Source organism: Oryx dammah, unplaced genomic scaffold, assembly GCF_014754425.2.
Source record: "Oryx dammah isolate SB20612 unplaced genomic scaffold, SCBI_Odam_1.1 HiC_scaffold_23, whole genome shotgun sequence".
In the NCBI taxonomy this organism is placed as follows: Eukaryota; Metazoa; Chordata; class Mammalia; order Artiodactyla; family Bovidae; genus Oryx; species Oryx dammah.
The window spans coordinates 98,324,679-98,348,677 of NW_024070207.1; the positions used below are offsets into that span (position 1 = coordinate 98,324,679).

Consider the following 23,999-nt stretch of genomic DNA (forward strand, 5'->3'; position numbering starts at 1 on the left):
ACTACTGTGCAGTTCAAATGTTTGATCATCAACTTGGGTAAGGAGGCTCAGAAGGCATGAGATTTCCAGTAACTCTAAAGTTTTAGTGCCCATTTTACTATTTGTTGCAGAAATTCCTTCACATGTAGGGTAAGTATGTGAAAGGGTTTGGTAATTTATGGCTTAAAGAAACTAGAAATAACCTATAAAAGAAAATATAAGATGGAGGAATAATAAAAGGAATTTTCAGTTACAGAGATGACTACTATGCTGACACAAGGGAAAAAAAGTGAAAGTATCTAGATATTTAGTAAGAAAAAACAAGCAACAACAAACAAACCTGTCCTATACTAGGAAGGAATGAAAGGTGATTTAAACATCAGAAATTACTGATATGATGAATGTGACATTTCCTTTTTCAAAATGTTTCCAAAAGGGCCTAGTAGAACCATCTCTTAATGGTTTGAGATGATTTATTAACTGAAAACAAGAGGGAAAATTAGTGATCTTCATAAATCCCCTCTAATCCCTTGATTCTCATTTTCTGTGAAGAATAAACCATGATGGGATATGTTCATGACATGTATATAACTTCACAAAGTAGGACTGTTTTACATCTGGAAGACTTAGTTTTCTCGGGAAGGAACTGCAGATGTCCTGCATACTTCACAGAAACAGTGCCCAGTGCTTTTTCATCTGAGATGATACAACACTGAACATTTCCTTAGGATTTCTACAGCATATTATTGCAAAATCAGTCTAGCAAACAAAGGTCACTAGGAATTTTCAACTAACATACAGCAAACAATATTTTGTACTATATTTTTCAAATGATTTTTTTCCTGACAGAAAGCTATAAATAGTTGTATGTCTGATATAAAATGTGATACAACCAAAGTAATTATTTGTAAATGTACTTTTCTAGTTGGCTGAGTAATTACAACCTAAATGTACTTCTCCATTTCCATCTGCCACTCACAGCTTTTAACAAAAACAAAGGGTCTCACTTTTGTAGCCAAAATTCATTTTCCTACAAACTAGAAACAACAATTCTAACTTTAATCAGAAAAACACAATTTATTAGCTTATAGTGAAACAGTCAGTTGGCAATGGATATAGACTGTGTCCTCTAAACATCCCATCCTCATCAGAGAAGGGATAGAAATTTCCCTGAGAGAGTTTAACATTTTATCATGAAAGATTACACTCACAAGAGGAAAACAACTAATTAAAAATTTCCTAACTAGAAGTTAATAAACAGAGCCTAAGCATTATAGTGTTACTTCAAATTCCACCAACTACAATCCAGCACCACAGGGTTCATTATGACCATCCCCCTTTGCTTATTTCTAACTTCTTTTCTCAACAGTGAAAAACCCATCTCTCACTATTTAAAAGAATTCACTTATTCGTTCAGCCACAGTAAACATAAAAAAGTACTTTCAGAATTGCAAACCTGTCCCCCTGTAAGAAACCAGAGTTACATGCATATGTATAGGTCTATTGGTCTTTTAGTTCTACACTATGCAATCATGGTATGGGAAGTCAGCTCCTTTCTCCTCCATTACATTCAGTGAGGTTGTCAAACATCTGTAAGACAGTTAGATTCATTTTGCACAGTCTGCATTCCATCCTGGATTACGAATTTATCTCTTGGTTGATTTTTTTAAATATATATATATGTATATACACACACACTTGATTAATTAAAAAAAAAAAAATATATATATACACACACACACACACACACACACACACACACACATTCACTCTTTGTGGATTTTGACAGATAGACTCTTAGGATTTTGAAAGATACATTATCATGTACTCACCACCACATTTCCATACAGAAAAGTTTTATCACTCCCAAAATTCGTATGGGCATTTTAGAGTCAACCTATTGATAATCTACCAAAAAAAAGTGTGGCAGGATTTTCACTGGGGTTACATTGAATCTATAGATCATTTTGACCTCTCAACAATATGATATTCACAAATTATAAGATCAGTTCAATATAATAATTATCAGACCAGTCACTTGAGGTTGAGATAATACATACAATACTTGAGAGAACCTCCATATAAGTGCATCATTAAACTAGAAAGAAAGTGAAGGCTCTTTACTATGGAGAAGATTGATTAAAAATAAAAGAAGGCCTAAGAAAACAATATCAACTGTAAGAAAAAGTAATTATAGCAGCTACATATAAGGGAAAAAACACAAATAATAATATTATATTAATATATTTAAAATTTTTAGATGATATTAATTTCATTAAATGAGTTATAAAATCTCAGTGGAAGATAGAAAAGAATAATCTTATTATGATTAAAGAACTTCTTTAATCATTTATTTTAGAATTAATAGGCCTAGATGGTTTTATCAGTAAATTCTGCAAAATGTAGGAACTAAACAATTTCACTAATATAGAAATTCTTAAATAAGTGAGGCTTCTCAAGTAATCACTGAGATTTGCATAAAATTATAACAAAAAAAAATCCTAAAAAGTACAGAAGATATTTACAAATTATCACTCATGTAAACTGAAGCAATAATTAAAATATTAGTAAGCTAATTCTAGAAAGGTATTAAAAAAAGATTAGCTATCATTACAAAATTGAATTTGTGCCAGGACTGCAAGTGTAGTTTACAGTTAACAATCAATTTAACTTAACATATTAAAATACACAGATATCTATCTATCTACATATCTAAATAGTTCTGTAGTAATCATAAAAATTCTATAAAACTAAGGAGAGAATGTAAATTCCAGAACACAATGAACATAATCTGAAAAATAATCCTATAGTAAATATCACAGTTAATGAAGAAATGTGGAATACACTCTAAGATTAAGTATGAAAAAGATCAGGTATAATATAAGATTATCTATACTAATAGAAGGCTAGAAAAAGTCACTTCATGTCTCAGTTTCAACCAATATCTTACACTTCAAAAGAAGTACAAAAAATACATCATATGCCAAATTTACTAAGGAAATGTTGTAGAACAGGTTTCACTCTTGAATATCTCACTCACTTTGAGAATATTAAAAAAAAAAAATTAAAGCCAAAGAAAGCAATTCACTTATAGGGGAGGAGTTGCAAGCTGATCTTAGTTTTTCCAAAGCTATTTTGCTGGCATAACACAATGGAGTTAGAGTTCAGAGAAACACAGTGATTCCCAAGTTTGATTCTCAGTCAAGATGCAATCCATACATAAAGAAAATAAAAATGTTTACAAAGAGAACTCAGAGATCAGAGTCCCTGAAATGATAACCAGAAAAAACACAATAATTATGAAATCCAACCTTCCAACAGCTGAGTCAAAAATAATTAAAAATGGAGAACCCAGTTAAAATGACACACAGTCTAACACTGACAGAATGGATATGAGTGTTATAAGCACTCTGTAGGCATAATAAGCCTAACAAAATGATGATACTAAGGCAGGAAGGTGAGAGGAAATGAGAGTAATAATTACCTCTCTTGTCAGAGCAATGACTATTAATGTTATGTAAAATCAAAACAGGTAGCAACCAAACAAAACCGAGAAACCTCAGAACTCATTCATAAATTTCTTCTATTAAAGTGGAGATATACATTGGGAAATATTATTTCTTGTGGTGGACAAGTGTTTTATATGGTACTTCTGTATTATTTAATCTTATTTCCTGTTTCTATATTTGTACACATTAGAGTTTTTAATCTTCACTGTGCAATAGAACCACTTTGCAAAGCTACACATGTACAGGCAACAATCTAAAAATTCCATGTCAACTGGCCAGAGGTGGGGACATCAGGTTTTTTTAAAGTTTATTTTATTTTCAGTTCCCTAGGTGATTCCAATGGGTATCCAGATTTGAAAATCCACTACTGTGGATGAAAAAGAAAACAAGATTTCTCTCTGAATAGCTGAAAAGAATTAGCAAGAACTACACAGATCTATGGAAAAGGCAATGGCAACTCACGCCAGTACTCTTGCCTGGAAAATCCCATGGACAGAGGAGCCTGGTGGGCTACAGTCCATGGGGTCACCAAGAGTCACTTCACTTTCACTTTTTACTTTCATGCACTGGAGAAGGAAATGGCAACCCACTCCAGTGTTCTTGCCTGGAGAACCCCAGGGACAGCAGAGCCTGGTGGGCTGCTGTCTATGGAGTCACACAAAGCCTGACACGACTGACGCGACCTAGCAGCAGCAGCAGCACACAGATCTAAGTTACTAATCTAAGAATTAATATTTTGAAGAAACAGCATTACCCAATGCTACTTAACTTGAGCCTTGGAGTCAAACCACTTAGATTCAAATCCCAACCACACCCTCTTCTAGGAAAACATGCTAATCTCTCTGCTTTGTTTTTTAATAATGGTAATAAGAGTGACCTGATCAAGGTGTTTAAAGTTTAAATGAACAAATAAATGTAGGCCTTTAATTGGCATACCACAAATGTTGGCTACTATTATTATTAACCATGGTTTTGTCAAATATCCAATTAGAACTGCGGTTTACTACAATGAAGAGAAGATGGTAGCTGAATTTTTCATTTTGTCCTATTTTAAACATATTTTCCCTCCACAAGGCTGAAAATCCCTTACTAGCTATTTTATAAATAGTCTTGAGTCCCCCTTCCTTCAAAGAGATGAATAATAACTGTGAAACTTTTTAGAGCATTTTGAAAAAAGTTAAATATTAGAAGAATTCATATCAGATACCTAATGTCTGGGACTATCTGAAGTCCCCTATAATGTTACAGCCAAAATTATGAAATACAGAAAAAAGATTAAGAACTTCTCCCAAATGAATTATCTACACAATAACTCTGAGCATTACAGAAAAGGATGGATGGCTGTCTGCCTCATTCCTTAACTTCCTGTTACAGTGATATCACAAGCACTAATTCTTGGACCATCAGATATGGTAACTGACAGTTTGTCCTGATCACGGGGCTAGGAACAAAAGATGACTGAGTGGGAAATCACTGAAGTAGAATTACTGATTAAAAAACGGTAAACTGGTGTATATCTATTTACAAACTTGTTTTGCATTTTTAAAATGCTAAATTATATGTATATATTATATACATATAGACACACAAATATATAAATAAATAAATATATATATATATACTGCTTATGATTCTATTTCTTAAACTATTTTTTTAGTTCAGTGAACAACCAAGAGCTCCAACCACAAAGACAATAGGGTTTTAATTAATCAACTTGTGAAGTTGTTGGGAATGACAAAAAATTCTCACCTGCCATCTAAGAGACTAGATTTATTTTCAAGGCCCAGGCAGTTGACTTCTTTTTACTAGAATATAACTTACATGTTAGAAGGGATTTGGGCTTTTTTGTTCTCTGTTGCATCTTTAATCCTCATAACAGTCCTGGGCATATAAATTTATGCTTCTTAAATATGTGCTAAACAAATAATATATTTAGATGCTTCTGTTCTTGTTACAGTTTTTAAAAATGATTATACCAAACTCAGATAAATTTCTTTCAAGTTATTTTATAATCTTTGATTTTATACTTAATACTTTATACTACATTTGGAATTCATTTATGTTATATAGCATATAGTACAAAGTTAATTTTACCTTAATTACAAAACATCAGCCAACTGATCCAGCACTGAATTAATTTACCAAATGAATTAATATATTTATTATAGATTTTGGAATGTCACATCTATATTAAATTCTATTATATACTCTCATTGTTCTGAGTCCCCTATTATGCTATACAATTATGAATATTCCTGATTCTTTAAAAATATTTTAATATTAATATTAATAACTGAATATTTATTTTTGTCACATGTTTTGTCAAATGTTTTACTTAATTTTTTCCTCTGTATTATTCTTTCCAAATTTTATTATTACAATGCCAATACTGGAAAGCTAGCAAACAAATAAACAATCTAATTTTAGTAGAAGATAGTTGTTGGGCTAGGGGTAAGAGGATCTTATCACATATTAATGTAAAATAAAAAGTTACAGAAAAAAGATTACAAATTGAAAATACTGACTTCACAACACCATTAATCACTAAGAAATGCAATTCACACCCCAAATAAAATACCACTTCACACATACCTAATGACTATAGTCCAAAAGACAATCACAAGTGTTGGTGAGGATGTGTACAAACTAGAGCTTTCACATATTGATAGTGGGAAAGTAAAATGGTACCAGCATTTTAGAAATTTCTCAAATGGCAAACTTTCAGTTATCATATCATCCAGAGATCCACTCCTATGTCATACTCAAGTAAAATAAAAATGTATGTCCATAAAAATCTTTCCATGAATGTTCATGGGAGCATTATTAATAACAGCCCCCAAAATGGAGATAATCCAACTAGTCATCAAATGAAAACTGGATAAACAAAATGTGGTATAGGCATACAATGGCATATTATCTGTAAATGTCTGAACCTGGAATAAGTAAAAAACAAAAATCAGCTTCAAAGATATTTGTCATATGATTCCATTTACAGGGAATATCCAGAATAGGTAAATCCATAGAGAAAAGAGGTAGCCTGGTATTTTCCCAGTGCTGGGGGAGTGAGAAGTGACTGCTAATAGGAACATTCCATATGCACTAGGGGATGATGAAGATATCCTATAATTAGATTGTGACAACAATTGTACATATCTATCAACATACTGAAAACCACTGAATCATATACTGTAAATGGATGAATTTTATGGTATTAGAATTATATCTCAATAAATTATTAAAAATGCACTTAACATATGATTTACAAACTCCAATTCTGATATTTACTTCAGAGAAATGGAAACATATAAAAGACTAGTATATGAATGTCCATAGAGGCTTTATTCATAATAGCCAAAAATGGAAACAATTCATATGTCTATCATTCAGCTAAGGAATAAAGAAATTATTTTATATATATATATATATATATATATATATATAATAAATTAGAGAACACTCACTGAAGTCAACAAATTCAAGACTAACAATTCTCCTCTCTCCAAAAAGAAAAATTGTTCTATCTCTATGCTGTCATTTATCAATCCTTTTACATATTTAAGGGACTTGACACTAATTTCATGGTTCTTGACATTTAAGACCTCAGTCAATACTAACTCAATACTGAGTCAGTCAAGTCAGTACTTAGTTACAAGATTACAGTTTCTACTGCCACAATAAAGAGTTAAGCTGTAAATTATTAGCAGATATATTTTAATATTGATTATTTAAACTAAGTAAATGTTAGGGAGGGCTTCCCTGGTGGCTCAGATGGTAAAGAATCTGTCTGCAATGCAGGAGACCCAGGTTTGATCCCTGGGTCAGGAAGATCCCTTAAGGGAATGGCTACCCACTCCAATATTCTTGGGGCCTCCCTGGTGGATGCTTGTTAAGTACTGCTCTTAAAAATATATGCTCTCGCTTTTTACAACTGTAAAATGGTTCTGAGATCAATTCCAACATGAATGTGTATGTATGTTGAGAAGGAGGGTTCCCACACCAGCAAGCAATGCTCAGGAGTCCAGCTAGGTGTTCTATAATTCAACCCAATTCCTACACTATCTACTCAGAGATAGATAAAATGCTCAGACTCACAGGGCTGCCCTTCACTTTAGATGCCAGTCACATGTCCAGGTTGCTACCTGTACTTCTATCCAACTAGCTATAAATCAGAGGTTCCCATGACCCTTTCCCCCTTCGGATTCAATTTATTAGCTAGAGCAATCACAGATATCAGGGAAACATTTACTCATGTTTATCAGTTTATTACAAAGGATATGATAAGGAAGATGTATGAACATCCATATGGAAGAGATGCACAGGGCAAGGTATGTGGGAAGAGGGGTAGAGTTTCCATGCCCTCTCCAAGTGGACTACTTTCTCCATATCTCAGTGTATGTATTCACCAACCCAGAAACTCTCTGATCCCTGTCCTTTTGAGTTTTTATGGTGGCTTCATTACATAGGCATGCTTAATTAAATCCTTAGCCTCTGGTAATCAATTCAATCTCCAGGTCCTCTCCCCTCCCCAGAAGACGGCGGGGGGGGGGGGGGGGACTGAAGGTTCCAACCCTCCAATCACAAGGTTGGTTCCCCAAGCAACCAGCACCACCCTTAGGAGATCTAGGGGGACATTCCAGAAGTTACTTCACTAACATAACAAAAGATACCCTTCTGTGTCCCTCCACTTAGGAAATTCCAAGCATTTTAGAAGCTCTGTGCTAGAAACCAGAAGGAAGACCAAACATAATTCTTACTATAATTCACAATATCACAAAATATTAGTAGCAGTTTTTGTAATAATTTATAATTTCTTACAACTCCTAATGGTTCATTTCAAATGAAGTCATGTTTCAAGCATAATTCTTAATCTATTTCATTTGGTGATTTTGATGAAAAACAGCCCCTGAAATGTGAGACCTTGCCCAGTATCAGCTGCGCTTTGATACTGGTAGGAGTAGAGCTGACACTCACAGCTGGGTCACGTTATCCTCTTATTGGACACAAACAATCTAACAGAACACCACTGACATACAAGGTCACTCTGCTTCTGTGATGAAGGGAGACAAAACAAGAGCATTTCATAATCCTGCCTAAGCCCAGAACAAAAACAAGCTCATGGTGTAAACCATGAAACATCAATATCCCCCTCTCCTGGTTAATATGAGCGAACACTGATTCTTTACCAATTAAAGAATTACCCTCACTGTAGTCTTCTTCCATTGGATGAGATTTACTGTAACTCATTTATAAGATTTCCACTGTCCCTGAAAACATACAGTCAAAACAAATTCCTGTTTCCTTTGTTGGAGAGGTAGAAATTTCTGTCTATTCTTATAGATTATTCTGGCTCAGTTAAGAATTAATTTGACATGACAGATTAATAGCAGAAAATCAAACAAAAGTAAAATTACATATATACATGGGAAAGACTCCCCAAAAAAACTCACCAAAATGTCTGAAGCCCTCATCTTAAGCTAAAGACAAAAGAGGATGGCGAGAGAGTCAGTTTTTCTGGAACTCTCTTGCTTTTTCAATGATTCAGTGGATGTTGGCCATTTGATCTCTGGTTCCTCTGCCTTTTCTAAAACCAGCGTGAACATCTGGAAGTTCATGGTTCACGTATTGCTGAAGCCTGGCTTGGAGAATTTGAAGCATTACTTTACTAGCATGTGAGATGAGTACAATTGTGTGGTAGTTTGAGCATTCTTTGGCATTGCCTTTCTTTGGCACTGGAATGAAAACTGACCTTTTCCAGTCCTGTGGCCACTGCTGAGTTTTCCAAATTTGCTGACATATTGAGTGCAGCACTTTCACGGCGTCATCTTCCAGGATTTGAAATAGCTCAACTGGAATTCCATCACCTATACTAGCTTTGTTGGTAGCAATGCTTCCTAAGGCCCACTTGACTTCACATTCTAGGATGTCTGGCTCTAGGTGAGTGATCACACCATTGTGATGATAAATATTTAATGCTAAATATTAAAGGGCTAATTTGAAATGTCTGGGAAAAATGTAAACTTCTTCGTAAAGAATAATTGTTTTCTGGTTTAATGAAGTTGAACATTTGGCACATTTGAAACAATCAATACTTACAAATTTAAGATGTCAAGACCACATTAGTTTTATGAATAGGGAACATTATTATAAGACCAATACAATCTCTCAAATATGTACTGAATATTGTTTACTTTGGGCTTCCCAGGTGGTGCTAGTGGTAAAGAACTTGCCTGCCAATGCAGGAGAACTCCTGGAGTAGGAAATGGCAACTCACTCCAGTTTTCTTGTCTGGAAAATCCCATGGGCAGAGGAGCCTTGTAGGGTCTAGTCCAAAGGGTCGCATAGAGTTGGACACAACTGAAGCAACTTAGCATATACGTACACATTGTTTACTTAAACTAGCACAAAATAAAGAAATCAGGGGCACCTTTAGATGGTACATAAAATACAATTATTGCCAAACATAGGTATAACTCTGTTCCACTAAAGTAAATAGAATAAAAAACTGTATTTTTCATTCACAAGAACTACAATTGTTAATTCATCAAAAAATATTGAAATAAGAATGGCTTAAATAATAAGACATCATTCTGTAGAACAAAGCTCCTTTGAACAGACAATTCAAAATGCTCCAATTTGTGGATTTTGTTGAAAGTGTAGCAAAATGAAAGCATTTAGTCTTGTTAGAAATTACACTTTATGCTACAAAATGGTCCACTGCTGCTCTCAAAATCACCAGGTGATTACAGGATGATAAAATTCTCATTAGCAATCAAATGTAGCAGTTGAAGCATAGTGTCCAAAGGGATGACATAGGGGATACTTGATCATAGGCATGATCTACTGAAGAAGATACAGTTCATCCATGAAAGAACCTCAACTGAAGTGTTAATGAGAAAAGGGCTTAAGTACATATAATACAAAGCATTACTGGGAACAGAAGGCAGAAGGATGAGTGTATAAAAGCAAATTCACTACCTCCTGGCAAGCACTAAAAAAGTCCCTGATATACATGAGACAGGTGTCCACCTATCACTTGAAAAATGCTATTTGACTTTCACAACACTTAGAACAAATCCTCATGTGTTAGGGATTTTCAAACACAGAATGGGCATGCTTTTTTTATTCCTTTTTAAAAATAGTGGCTCCCAGAAACCATCTGTAATTAGAGAATGAACTTTTCGAAACTCCAACGGACTGCCTGGTAGCATGTGCTCTTGGACAAGTTCATAGCAAGTCCAGGGTTAAGATATATCAGTGTGCCCTGGGTGCTGAATTCAGGTGCACTGCTCAAAAGCATGTGACGATGGTGCACTTCAATCCACGGACTTGCTGCTGCCAGGCCAGATGCCTATTTTATCATAGGAGTCACCAGTTCAGCCATCTCGCATGACTCTCCAAGGCTAAAAGAATGAAGTCCTAAAGCACTGTTCCGATATTCATAGCTTATCAGGTGGCTGGGGCTCCAACTTTACTACTCACTACTCTCCAACATACCTTCCTGTAGCAAGAGGAAGATTCCCTATTTGTCTTGTCCCTCTCCATTCCATCATAGCAAAGAAATTCTAACGGGAAAGTGCAGCAAAGGAAATCATCAACAAAATGAAAAGACTGAATGGGAGACCTACTGGATGGGAGAAAATAATTGCAAATCATATATCTGATAAGGGGCTTATATCCAAAATATATATATATTTCAAAAATCCATACAAGTCATTGGCAAACAAACAAACAAACAATTCCATTGAAAAATGGGCAAAAGACCTAAATAGATATTTTTCCAAAGAAGGCATACAGATGACCAACAGGTACATGTGCTCAACATCACTAACCATCAATGAAATGCAAACCAAAATCACAATGAGATATGGCCTCACACCTGTTAGAATGGCTACTATCAAAAAGACAGGAAGTAATAAGTGTTGGTGAGGATATAGAGAAAAGGGAATCATGGTGACTGTTAGTGGGAATGTACATTGATGCAACCACTATGTAAAACAATATAGAGGGTCCTCAAAAAAAGCTAAAAATGGAACTATCATACAGTCCAGCAAGTTCACTTCTGAGTATTTATCTAAAAAAATGAAAACACTACTTTGAAAAGATATATGCACTCCTCTGTTCACTGCAGCATTATTTATCATATATAAAACATGGAAACAACCTAGATGTCCATTAATGGATAAATTAATAAAGAAATTGTGGCATACACACACACACATACACATACAATGGAATGTTATTCAGCCATTTAAAAAAAAGAGAAAGTTTTTCATTTGTCACAACACAGATGGGCCTTGAAGATATTATGATAAATAATATAAGTCAGACAGAGTAAGACAAATACCATATGATCTCCCTTGTATATAGAATCTAAAACAACAACAACAATAACAAAAAACAAACTCATGGACACAGAAAACAGATGTGATTACAAGAGAGGGATATGGAAGTAAAATAAATGGCTGGGTTTTGTTTTGTTTAAATAAACTGATTAAAAAAAAATACTAATGACAGAAATGTAGCAGACCTGTCCTGAGGTGAAGATACTGAAAGAAAGACCACAGCAGATATCTAATAAGCATACAACTTGTCATGTCAGTTCCAATGCTAAACTCTCAAGAGTTTCTGAGAAATCCATAATCAACTAAAATACTCTTTATTTGTTGCCTCCTCAGGTTGATCAAGGACACACTGTCCTTAAGTTTGACTCTACAAGCTGCCAACTGATCAGTTTACCCAAAAAGTGTGTAAGCAAGGCCCACTATCTATTCTCTGCAAGGTTTCTCCTTTTCGGTTTAAATATTTCACTCCACATTCTTCCTGAATGCATGATTTCTGAGAAGCTGGATATAATTCTTATCTTTGTCTGTCTACAGGTTAGGTGCTTTTCCTTTGGCTTTTTTTCAGGATGTTTTCTTTAATTTTTCTGCAATTTGAATATAATATGCCTAGGTATAAAGGTTTTGGGACATTTACCCTGAGCTTCACAGATCTGTAGTGTGATGTCTGACATTAATATGGGGAAGTTTTCAGTCATTATTTTGGGGCCTCCGTGGTGACTCAGAAAGTAAAGAATCTGCCTACAATGCAGGAGACCTGGATTTGTTCCCTGGGTTGGAAAGATTCCCTGGAGAAGGGAATGGCAACCCACTCCAGTATTCTTGCCTGGAGAATTCCATGGACAGAAGATCCTGGCAAGCTACAGGCCACAGGGTCACAAAGAGTCGGAAATGGACATGACTGAGAGACTTTCACTTTTTTTCTTTCAGTCATTATTTCAGTTCAGTTCAGTCTCTCAGTCATGTCCAACTCTGCGACCCCCCAGACTGCAGCATGCCAGGCTTCCCTATCCATCACCAACTCCTGGAGCCTATTCAAACTCATGTCCAGTGCATCGGTGATGCCATCCAATCATCCCATCCTCTGTCGTCTCCTTTTCCTCCCGCCTTCAATCTTTCCCAGCATCAGGGTCTTTTCCAGTGAGTCATTATTTACTTCAAAGGAATTGCTGTTTATAGAAAGGATTTCTTTTTCAAATATAATTGGTAAATAAATACCGTTCTATGAACAATTTAAAAGCACCGATTGCTTTTTGTGTTACTATGGCCTAACTGCTTCATCCCTTAGAGTGCATCAGAATCACATGGCACGTTTTTTAAAACACAGATTGCTAGGCCCCACCCTCGGAGTTTCCTAATCATAAGGTGTGAGGTGCAGCCTTATCCATCTACCCTCCACAATACCACTGCACCAAGTTGCAACCATGGTGAGAATTTATCAATGGAGTGGGGATGAATGGAGCATCAATGTTGAAAATTTAAAATCTGGGATACTGAGTATGACTTTTTCTCAGTCCAGGTTAACCTAAGTGGAGTCCTTCACACAGCTCCTTCTCGTGGACCTCCACAGTTATTAACCAGGCCAAGCTGTACTTAGATGGCAACCCACTTCAGCCTTCTTGCCTCGAAAATCCTGCAGACAGAGGAGCCTAATAGTCTACAGTCCATGGGGTCCCAAAGAGTCAGACACGACTGAGCGACTTCACTTCTTCACTCACTGAACATGGAAAGTGTTCCCTTCTAACTCAACCATTCAATCTGATCCTCGCACTGGTTCTAGAAGGTACACACTAGTAGCTTAATATACACTCAGTTGTCTGGAATAGGATAGAGAAATATATAAAACCTGACTGTGTCCCTTTATGCTCTCATTCTTTCATTCATTTATTTAATTTCCCAAACAGTATTTGATATCTTTTGTTTTCCATGCAATTTTCAGAGAAAGCAGCAGTGAACAGAACAGAAGAGACTGTTTCTGTTAAGAAGGTCACATTCTCCAGGAGGAGGCAGGGTATAAATACTACTGGGGATCAACACCATTGAGAAGAATGAAGCAAGAAAGAGAAGGACTGAAGGAGGTGCTAATTTAGAGAGGGTACTGGGAAAGCTTCTCAGATAATATGATATTTAAGCAGGATCTTGAGTGAAGTGGGCAAAGGAATCGTGAAGATATCCAAGAAAATAAAGCTTCAAGCAGAGGGAACAGGAAGTGCAAGGGCCTTGCAAAGGCATGAGACTCAGTGTTTTAAAAAGCAGGAACTAGGCCAGTGCCCATAATGCATTATTCTAAAAAATGTAGCAAACTCCTTGAAAACAACTTGTGTATACCATTTTGTTGGTAAAAATAGAACCATAATAATTTTATAACAAAAGAACATATTAATTTCTAATATATGTATATATTTTATAACACTATGGTTAAAGTGTTACTCCTCAGTATTCAAACTGTGTATTTACACCTTGTATTTTTTTTTTTTTACATTTTTGAACAGGTCAAATACATGTTTATAAGGTGAATCTTATTAAATTGCAGTTTAAGGGACATTGCTTGATATTATCAGCATGTCAATTGGAAGGTAATAAAATATTATTGGTTACTATTCTCTAATACTAATGTATCAATATATCTTTTTCTATCTTGATGTCATTATGTTTACAAAGTAATGCCTTTAAGTTCGGAGCAACTGTAATTCAAAATCTCATTTTAAATCACACTTTTAATCTTTCCTAGCTAAAGTTTAGATTAAACTCTGAGGATTCTGTATAAAAAATAAAACAAAACCCATTCTGAATATGACAGGTTTGTATGTACTTGGAAGAGGGGAGCTGAATGGAAGTCAAAGAAACAACCAAAGCACACATGTCGTTTTCTCAAGACAAGCAATGCTTATGATGAAGAAAAGAATGCACAGCTATACTAGCCAATTGGAAATATTTCAAAGAATGTAAGGCTCTCGGGTTAGAAATGTATAAAGTCTTACTACTCAAGAGCAGAACCAGGGAGTGTCCACCTGAACACTGAAATAGGTCTATCTATGATCATCTACTTGCCCTGGTCTTGGTATATGGACCTAATATGACCTACCTCCTCAAAATTCACACTTAGTGATTTCCAACATGACCATCACAATGAGATAGACGTAAGACACTGTCTAGTCAGGTTTCACTTGATCTCAACTAATAACATACAAAGTTTCAGTAGTGCCAACTAAATTTAATACTTTATAGAGCTGAAAATACCATCAGCGTTATTAAGACAATCTTTCATTTCTAGAGCATTTTTACATAATTTTTATCATTTATTCTTCAAAATAAATTAAAGATGCATCTTTTATTATTTCCATTTTAAATGTGTTGGGGCCCAGGGCAGGCTGTTCCAAAATGTGCCTCAATGCATACTGATTATTCTGAATTCAAATTACTTAAGAAACAGCCAATGAAAGAGGGACACTTTGATCCCCCCACCGCTTGTCTCCCTGAAAGCAGAAGGTAAATCTTTCATGTGTAAGATGCTCTCCCTGCCTCTGGAGGCAGAAGGACACCCTTACCAACAGAGACGGGGAATCTGGGTAGGGAAGCCTGTTTGGACAAACCTCGTTACTTCTTTTAACTGACTACCTCAAACCCACTCTCTGTTTAGATTCCTCACTAATTAAGGACCCAAAGCTTAAGTTTCTTTGTCCTGTCAATTCCTCACAAATTTATTGCTTCTTTGTCTAAAAAGTATAAAAGGTTTGTGCTTTGACCACTTTTTAGGTCCCATTTCTATGAGACCTTCATGCACATGATTAAATTTTGTTATTCTCCTGTTAAATCTGTCTTGTGTTAATTTTATTATTAGTCCAGCCACAAGAATTCAAGACAAATAGAGAAGAACTTTCCCCTCCCTGACACATGTAAGGAAACTGGTCTTGAAAATGTTATAGGACATCCTACTTGTAGAACAGAATATATGCTGCACTCGGGTCTAGAATCCATAGATTCTGTGTTCAGTTTTATGGCTCCTTCCATATTCTCAGACTACAATCTGTGATAATTAAAGCAAAAAAATTCTCACCTTTTTGACAGTTTTTCCAAATAACATGTCGGGTGTTCTCATAATTTGTGTTCATCCAGCTAAGCAGAATCCTTTCAGGATCAGAATATATGTTGCTGGATGCAAAATAAGCATTGACTTTTGGTGAATTCTGCATATATACAGGGGGCAGATTACTGATGCTATATGGTACAATTCGGGATAGTACCAAAACCTGAAATTTGGGTAAAAGAGAGAGAGATAACTTTTACTACTGGAATGGCAAAGTAAAAATTAGTATTTAGAGAATAAATACTACCAAGCAGAGAGTAAACAGACACCACCAAGCAATTCTCTGGCATCAACTGGATGTCCTACAGTTCAACTCGAGTCTGACACCATCTATGAAAAGGGTGCCTCAGCGCCCACAGGTTAACAGAGCTGTCTCATAAGACTGTCCTCCACTTCAGATGTCAATCACAACCCCAGGTCACTACCTGTGCTTCTGACTAATGGGCTATCTGTTGGAGGTTCCAACAACCCCTTCTTTGGGTTCAATTAATTTGTGAGAGCAGTGCAAAGAACTCAGAACTGGTTTATTACAAAGGCTATTAAGAGATAGGAATTAACAGTCAGATGAGGAGATACATAAATAAATCTTTGGAAACAAATTCTTCAGTTCAGTTCAGTTCAGTTCAGTTGCTCAGTCGTGTCCAACTCTTTGCGACCCATGAATCGCAGCACACCAGGCCTCCCTGTCCATCACCATCTCCCGGAGTTCATTCAGACTCACGTCCATTGAGTCCGTGATGCCATTCAGCCATCTCATCCTCGGTCGTCCCCTTCTCCTCCTGCCCCAATCCCTCCCAGCATCAGAGTCTTTTCCAATGAGTCAACTCTTCACATGAGGTGGCCAAAGTACTGGAGCTTCAGCTTTAGCATCATTCCTTCCAAAGAAATCCCAGGGCTGATCTCCTTCAGAATGGACTGGTTGGATCTCCTTGCAGTCCAAGGGACTCTCAAGAGTCTTCTCCAACACCACAGTTCAAAAGCATCAATTCTTCAGGGCTCAGCCTTCTTCACAGTCCAACTCTCACATCCACACATGACCACAGGAAAACCATAGCCTTGACTAGACGGACCTTAGTCGGTAAAGCAATGTCTCTGCTTTTGAATATACTATCTAGGTTGGTCATAACTTTTCTTCTAAGGAGTAAGCGTCTTTTAATGTCATGGCTGCAGTCACCATCTGCAGTGATTTTGGAGCCCCCCAAAATAAAGTCTGACACTGTTTCCACTGTTTCCACATCTATTTCCCATGAAGTGATGGGACTAGATATCATGATCTTAATTTTCTGAATGTTGAGCTTTAAGCCAACTTTTTCACTCTCCTCTTTCACTTTCATCAAGAGGTTTTTTAGCTCCTCTTCACTTTCTGCCATAAGGGTGGTGTCATTTGCATATCTGAGGTTATTGATATTTCTCCCGGCAATCTTGATTTCAGCCTGTGTTTCTTCCAGTCCAGCGTTTCTCATGATGTACCTACCCTGCATATAATTTAAACAAGCAGGGTGACAATATACTTCTTTTCCTATTTGGAACCAGTGTATTGTTCCATGTCCAGTTCTAACTGTTGCTTCCTGACCTGCAAACAGACTTCTCAAGAGGCAGGTTAGGTGGTCTTGTGTTCCCATCTCTTTCAGAATTTTCCACAGTTTACTGTGATCCACACAGTCAAAGGCTTTGGCATAGTTAATAAAGCAGAAATAGATGTTTTTCTGGAACTCTCTTGCTTTTTCCGTGATCCAGCAGATGTTGGCAATTTGATCTCTGGTTTCTCTGCCTTTTCTAAAAGCAGCTTGAATGTCAGGGAGTTCGCGGTTCACGTATTGCTGAAGCCTGGCTTGGAGAATTTTGAGCATTACTTTACTAGCATGTGAGATGAGTGCAATTGTGTGGTAGTTTGAGCATTCTTTGGCATTGCCTTTCTTTGGAATTGGAATGAAAACTGACCTGTTCCAGTCCTGTGGCCACTGCTGAGTTTTCCAAATGTGCTGGCATATTGAGTGCAGCACTTTCACAGCATCATAGTAATTTGTACCACATTAAAAACCAACTCAAATCCTATAAATATATGTACAGCATATCCAGGACATGGAATGCATAACTTGATGTGTCATTTGAGCCAGTCATTTAAAATGGAAATGGATATACAGAAAAATATCAGTGCTATATTATTTTTAATCTCATTCTTATTGGAATAATGCATGAGAGTGACCTTCCCTGCAAAACTAGTACATCTCAACATTGGAAAGAAGGCTGTTAAATTCACAGTGGTCAAGATAAAAATATTTAATTCAGTAGTGCTATTTTGACAGTGTTCATAACTTTTTTTCTATTGCCTTTTACACTGTATTCATGGCAGAGGCATATTTTTAATCCCACATTTCTCTATGAATAAGAGTTCATTTGCAACACCTTTTCTTCTTGTGACCAATGACTCATTCTCTATTAATATTCACCACTGATGGATTTTCTCTAGGAATCTTACAAATTAATCTTTAAATAACAAAGGATCACTCTACATAAGGCATGGACTTTCTCTGATAAGGAGAAGAAAATGTCATAATATACTTCTTGCACATACAGTCGACTCTCCATATCCACTGGTTCCCCATTGTGGGTTCCACATCCTTTAATTCAACCAACCACAGATAGAAAATATTCAAAATTATTAATACAAAAAGCAAAAAATTCAATTTGTCCCATGCTGACAACTATTTATATAACATTTAAACTGTATTTACAACAACTTACAGAGTATTTATATTGCATTAGGTATGATAAGTAATCTAGAGATAATTTTAAGTATATGGGAGATTTAAAGTATATAGGAGAACGTGCCTGGGTTTTATGCAAATACTATGCCATTGTATATAAAAGACTTGAGCATGCTCACATTTTGGTTTCTGTGGGGGATCCTAAAATCAATCACCCTTCAATATCCAGGGGTGACTATATACTTATTACAGATGTGGAGAGTTATTCATATATTCCCTATACATGGCTATATCCAAATAAACTACAATATCTGTTACTGCATGTGAGAATAATTGTGTTTCCACATTGCATTCCAGTGACAACATGGACCATCCTGCAAATCCATTTAATAAAGAATTTCACCAATTTTGCTTTCATGCCAATCATATTTTATTGAAGCTCATTTAAAATATTCTTCAGCAATATGATCCCTTGTACCATTTTTGTTTGTTTTCTACAGAGGTGTATAATTCTGAATTATGTTTCGATATAATTGGTATCTTGCCTCCTTTACTAACAAATATTCCTATTTTATTATAGGGAGATTTTAAATTGGTTTGGGGAAAATGTGTTTAATTAACCAGAAAGATCATTGCTCTTAGTTTAAAAATATCAATATATTTGACAGAACTGTGTACTATTAAAAAAAAAACCTTTCTGACAGATAATACACTGGGAACAAATGAATAAACAGTATAATTAAACTTATTATTCAGTTATACATCTGATCACCTTTTTATTTTCCAGGTTCTTTTGTAGAAATATGACATTCAATTCTTATAGCACATACAGATTCATCCTTTATATTACATGAAAGCCCTCTTTATGTAATAGAGTTTATATTTAGAAGAGCATTCTGAGTTTAAGTGTTTCTCTTATTGTTTTCACTTCTCTTATGCTTCACTGACCCATTTTTAAGCTATCAACACATTTTTGTGAATTGGGAATATAATGCAAGGAAATAGCAACAACTAAACACGCAAATTTAACAGGCAAAAATAACCAAATGACATAAAATCAAATTGGTTAAGACAAGCTATATCCTCTTATCTAAACTATTAGCAAAAAAGAAATGACAAAGGCATTCTTGAAGTGCACATATGATCTATAGGAAACAGACAATTAAAAACTAAAGGGATTTGTGTGAAAACCACAGTCTTCTATTTCTAACTTGTGAAACATCTCAACAACACTGCTTGCTTTTTTAAAGTGAAACTGTCAATCCACTACTGATTTAATAGAGTGCTGAGAGTTACATGCTTCAGACACAATCTATGGAGAAACACTGCTCTGCAGATGGTCTATAGGGCAACCATCCATGCCTATGAGTCTATCACTGAATCAGTGAAGAATCTCAACTACATGCTGCCATTTAGATCAGTTTCCAGACAAAAGGATCAACCCATCTGGTAATTACACATAGTACCATGATACAACAGGACCAAAATTAATTTATCATGCTCTCTAGCTATGTCCCTCTGTCTTCCCTGAACAAAATCCTATTAACATCCCTTGTCTTGTCTTTCAGTGACTGGGAACAAATTCAACTCAGTCACCCAACCCAGAAGGTCACTGTGGTCTTTGACTCCTCTGTCTCCTTCACTTCCATAAGTTATTGCCATTCACCAATTCCTCATTTCTATGCCTAATATTTATGAAAGCTGCTCTTTTCTCATCTTTCCTACTACCACAAGTATTCTCAGTACCAGCACTAGTCACAATAGTCAAAACATGGAAACATATATGTCCATCAACAGATGAATAGATAAAGAAGACATGGAATATTATATGGAACATAATGGAATATTACTCAGCAATGAAAAAGAACAAAATAATGCTATTTGCAGCAACATGGATGGACCTAGAGAGTATACTGCTAAATGAAGTCAGGCAGAGAAAGATGAATATTAAATAATATTGTTTATATGTGGAATCTAAGAAATAAATAATATAAATGAACTTATATTCAGAACAGAAATAGAGCCACAGACATAGAAAACAAGCTTATGGTTACCAAGGGGGGAAGGGGAGAGGGGGGAAGGATAAATTAGGATAGGATTAACATATATACACAACTATACATAAGGTAGATAACCAACAAGGACCTACCATATAGCACAGGAAACTACACTCAATATTTTATACTAACCTATAAGGGGAAAGAATCTGAACAAGAAATTATGTGTGTGTGTGTGTGTATGTATGCATGTGTGTGTGTGTATATGTGTGTGTGTGTGTATATATAGATCTCACTTTGCTGTACACCTGAAACTAACACAACATTGTCAATCAACTGTACTTCAATAATTAAAAAAAATTCCCAGTTTCCATAGTGTACCAGAGTGATTTCTATAGAATGCAAAACTGATTATGTCAATCTTGTGTTTAAAATCCTTCGAGATTTCTGTACTGACCTTGTGCTAAAATCCATGAAGTTCAGATGCCTTAGCTTGACTTATGAAGTCAACCATGATCTATTTTCTGACCATGCTCATAGTCTACTCCTCTTAGTCCCAGCCATACTGTGTTTATTCCTCAGAATATACAATTCTCTATCAAACCCCAGGCATTTCCACTTTGAATTTCCATTATCTTGAAAAATGTTATTGCCCCATTCTCCAATAAAACTCATCTATTACCTCTGTCACATAAATTGTATTATCTTTCTCTCTAAAGTATGCCTCACCTTGCCTGCCAAATCCTCCTCATTGTTCAGAGCTCAATTTAAATTCATCTTTTTACTAGAAATCTTCTCCAAGGCACAGGCAAGTTAGGTTCCTCTCTATGTGTACTCATCCTTAGTTCTTTGGGTTTACCTTGTCATAACATTTGTCATAGTTTCTTGTAATTGTATTTATTTAATTGCTTACACACTCCAGGACACAAAATCCTTGAAAAGACAGGCTATATCAAGTTTACTTTTATACCCCCAGGGTCTAGTATACTACCTGGATCATAATAGCTGTTGAATAAATTCATTCAACAAATATTTGTTGAGCATCTACTATGTAGCAGGCACACTATTAAGTTCTGAGTTCACAAGTGATATGTGGTATCTAAACTGATAGACTTTTTGTTGGGGAAGATGGGTTAAATCAACTAGACATATACATGAATGCATGCGGGAGTGAATAAATGAATGGGTGAGTGAATAAAGCCTACAACCAAGAGTAGGACTAGTTTGTCCATAAACTATATGCAGCCATTCTGTTTTGGAGTTGCTCCTTTTTATCAGTAGACAAAATTATATATGATGCAGGCTGGAGTTAAGAAAGTAAAGAAGATAGCTTTTTTGTTTCCCCTCCAAATCTATCTTTGGGTGAGAGTCACTAATACCCCCATCATTCTTGTGGGAATTACTAAAAAAAAAAATACAGGATTTCTCCTCTTGACATCCAGCAAGATAGACAGGGCAGATTGCTGGGGGAAGAAAAGGTAGAGATGGGGGAATAACTGGGAATCAAAGAGCACAACAAACTCTGTAGAGGGTAGGCCTAGGGGGCTGGCTGCAGTGGAGGGATTCAGAGTGCCAGAGGGCAACAAGAGGGGCCTGGGCTATTGCTCCCCAGTAGAGAACAATAAGGAAGAAAGCAGAAACCTACATCAGATAATCTTGGAAGAAAGTATGTATGCATGCTAACCTTTCCTTGTTTCTAAACTGGGGATTACTGGTTATAAAGAGTAAACAAGATCATAACATTTAAAAAGCATTTGTGACAAGAGTCTTCAATACACTACTCATTATTGGGATTTTAATTGCATCTTTTCCTTTGAGTGATTGAATGCTGCTTCTATTTGATTTCTTCCTCATTTTAACTCCCTACCCTACAGTACACCCTATCTGTGGTTGCGATCTATGAGGACAGAGCAAAAGCCGTCATTGTTCTTAGTGGGCAAGATTCACAGAATCATATTTAAAAACCTAGGAAATCATTCCCAAAGACTGAAAACAGTACTTGTTGAAGTAATAAAGACATAGGGTGTGAAGGTGCGATATTTATGCTATGTTTTTATGAAGGTGCGATATTTATGCAATGCTATGTTAATCTACCCACTTGAACTGTAGTGATGGAGAAAACTCTTAAAAGTCCCTTGGACTGCAAGGAAATCCAACCAGTCCATCATAAAGGAAATCAATCCTGAATATTCTTGGGAGGACTGATGCTGAAGCTGAAACTCTAATACTTTGGCCACCTGATGCGAAGAACTGATGATTTGATGATGCTGGGAAAGATTGAAGGCAGGAGGAGAAGGAGACAGCAGAGGATGAGATGGATGGATGGCATCACCAACTCAATGGACATGAGTTTGAGTAAACTCCAGGACTTGTGATGGACAGGGAAGCCTGGTGTGCTGCAGTCCATGGGATTGCAAAGAGTAGGACACGACCTAACACACTGAACTGAACTAACTAAACTGAATCTACCCACACATGCAACTTAACTTAAAGCAAATTGGAGAATATCAGTACTACCTGGTCTCACCTACAGTTGTATGATTCTTAGTAAATATCTCTCCAGAATAGCAAGAGTTTACTAAGCATTAGTAGAAATTAGTCAGGAAGCAAGAGTTAGAACTGGACATGGAACAACAGACTGGTTCCAAATAGGAAAGGGAGTACGTCAAACCTGTATATTGTCACCCTGCTTATTTAACTTCTATGCAGAGTACATCATGAGAAACGCTGGGCTGGAGGAAGCACAGGCTGGAATCAAGATTGCTGGGAGAAATATCAATAACCTCAGATATGCAGATGACACCACCCTTATGGCAGAAAGTGAAGAGGAACTAAAAAGCCTCTTGATGAAAGTGAAAGAGGAGAGCAAAAACGTTGGCTTAAAGCTCAACATTCAGAAAACTAAGATTATGGCATCTGGTCCCATCACTTTATGGGAAATAGATGGGGAAACAGTGGAAACAGTGTCAGACTTTATTTTGGGGGGCTCCAAAATCACTGCAGATGGTGACTGCAGCCATGACATTAAAAGACGCTTACTCCTTGGAAGGAAAGTTATGACCAATATAGATAGCATATTACAAAGTAGAGACATTACTTTGCCAAAAAGGTCCAGCTAGTCAAGGCTATGGCTTTTCCACTGGTCATGTATAGATGTGAAAGTTGGACTGTGAAGAAAGCTGAGTGCCAAAAAATTGATGCTTTTGAACTGTGGTGTTGTAGAAGACTCTTGAGAGTCCCTTGGACTGCAAGGAGATCCAACCAGTCCATTCTGAAGGAGATAAGCCCTGGGATTTCTTTGGAGGGAATGATGCTGAAGCTGAAACTCCAGTACTTTGGCAACATCATGCGAAGAGTTGACTCATTAGAAATGACTCTGA

At 36.2% G+C, this 23,999-nt stretch overlaps 1 protein-coding gene across 1 annotated transcript in view; it reads right to left on the reverse strand.

The window, feature by feature from the left end:
- Positions 1–23,999, reverse strand: part of CFAP47 (cilia and flagella associated protein 47) — a 507,416-nt gene that overhangs the window by 286,811 nt on the left and 196,606 nt on the right. The window contains exon 33 of the mRNA XM_040265344.1: positions 15,885–16,077. Within this exon, the coding sequence (XP_040121278.1) occupies positions 15,885–16,077 (193 nt within the window). The remainder of the gene's footprint in view (positions 1–15,884; positions 16,078–23,999) is intronic.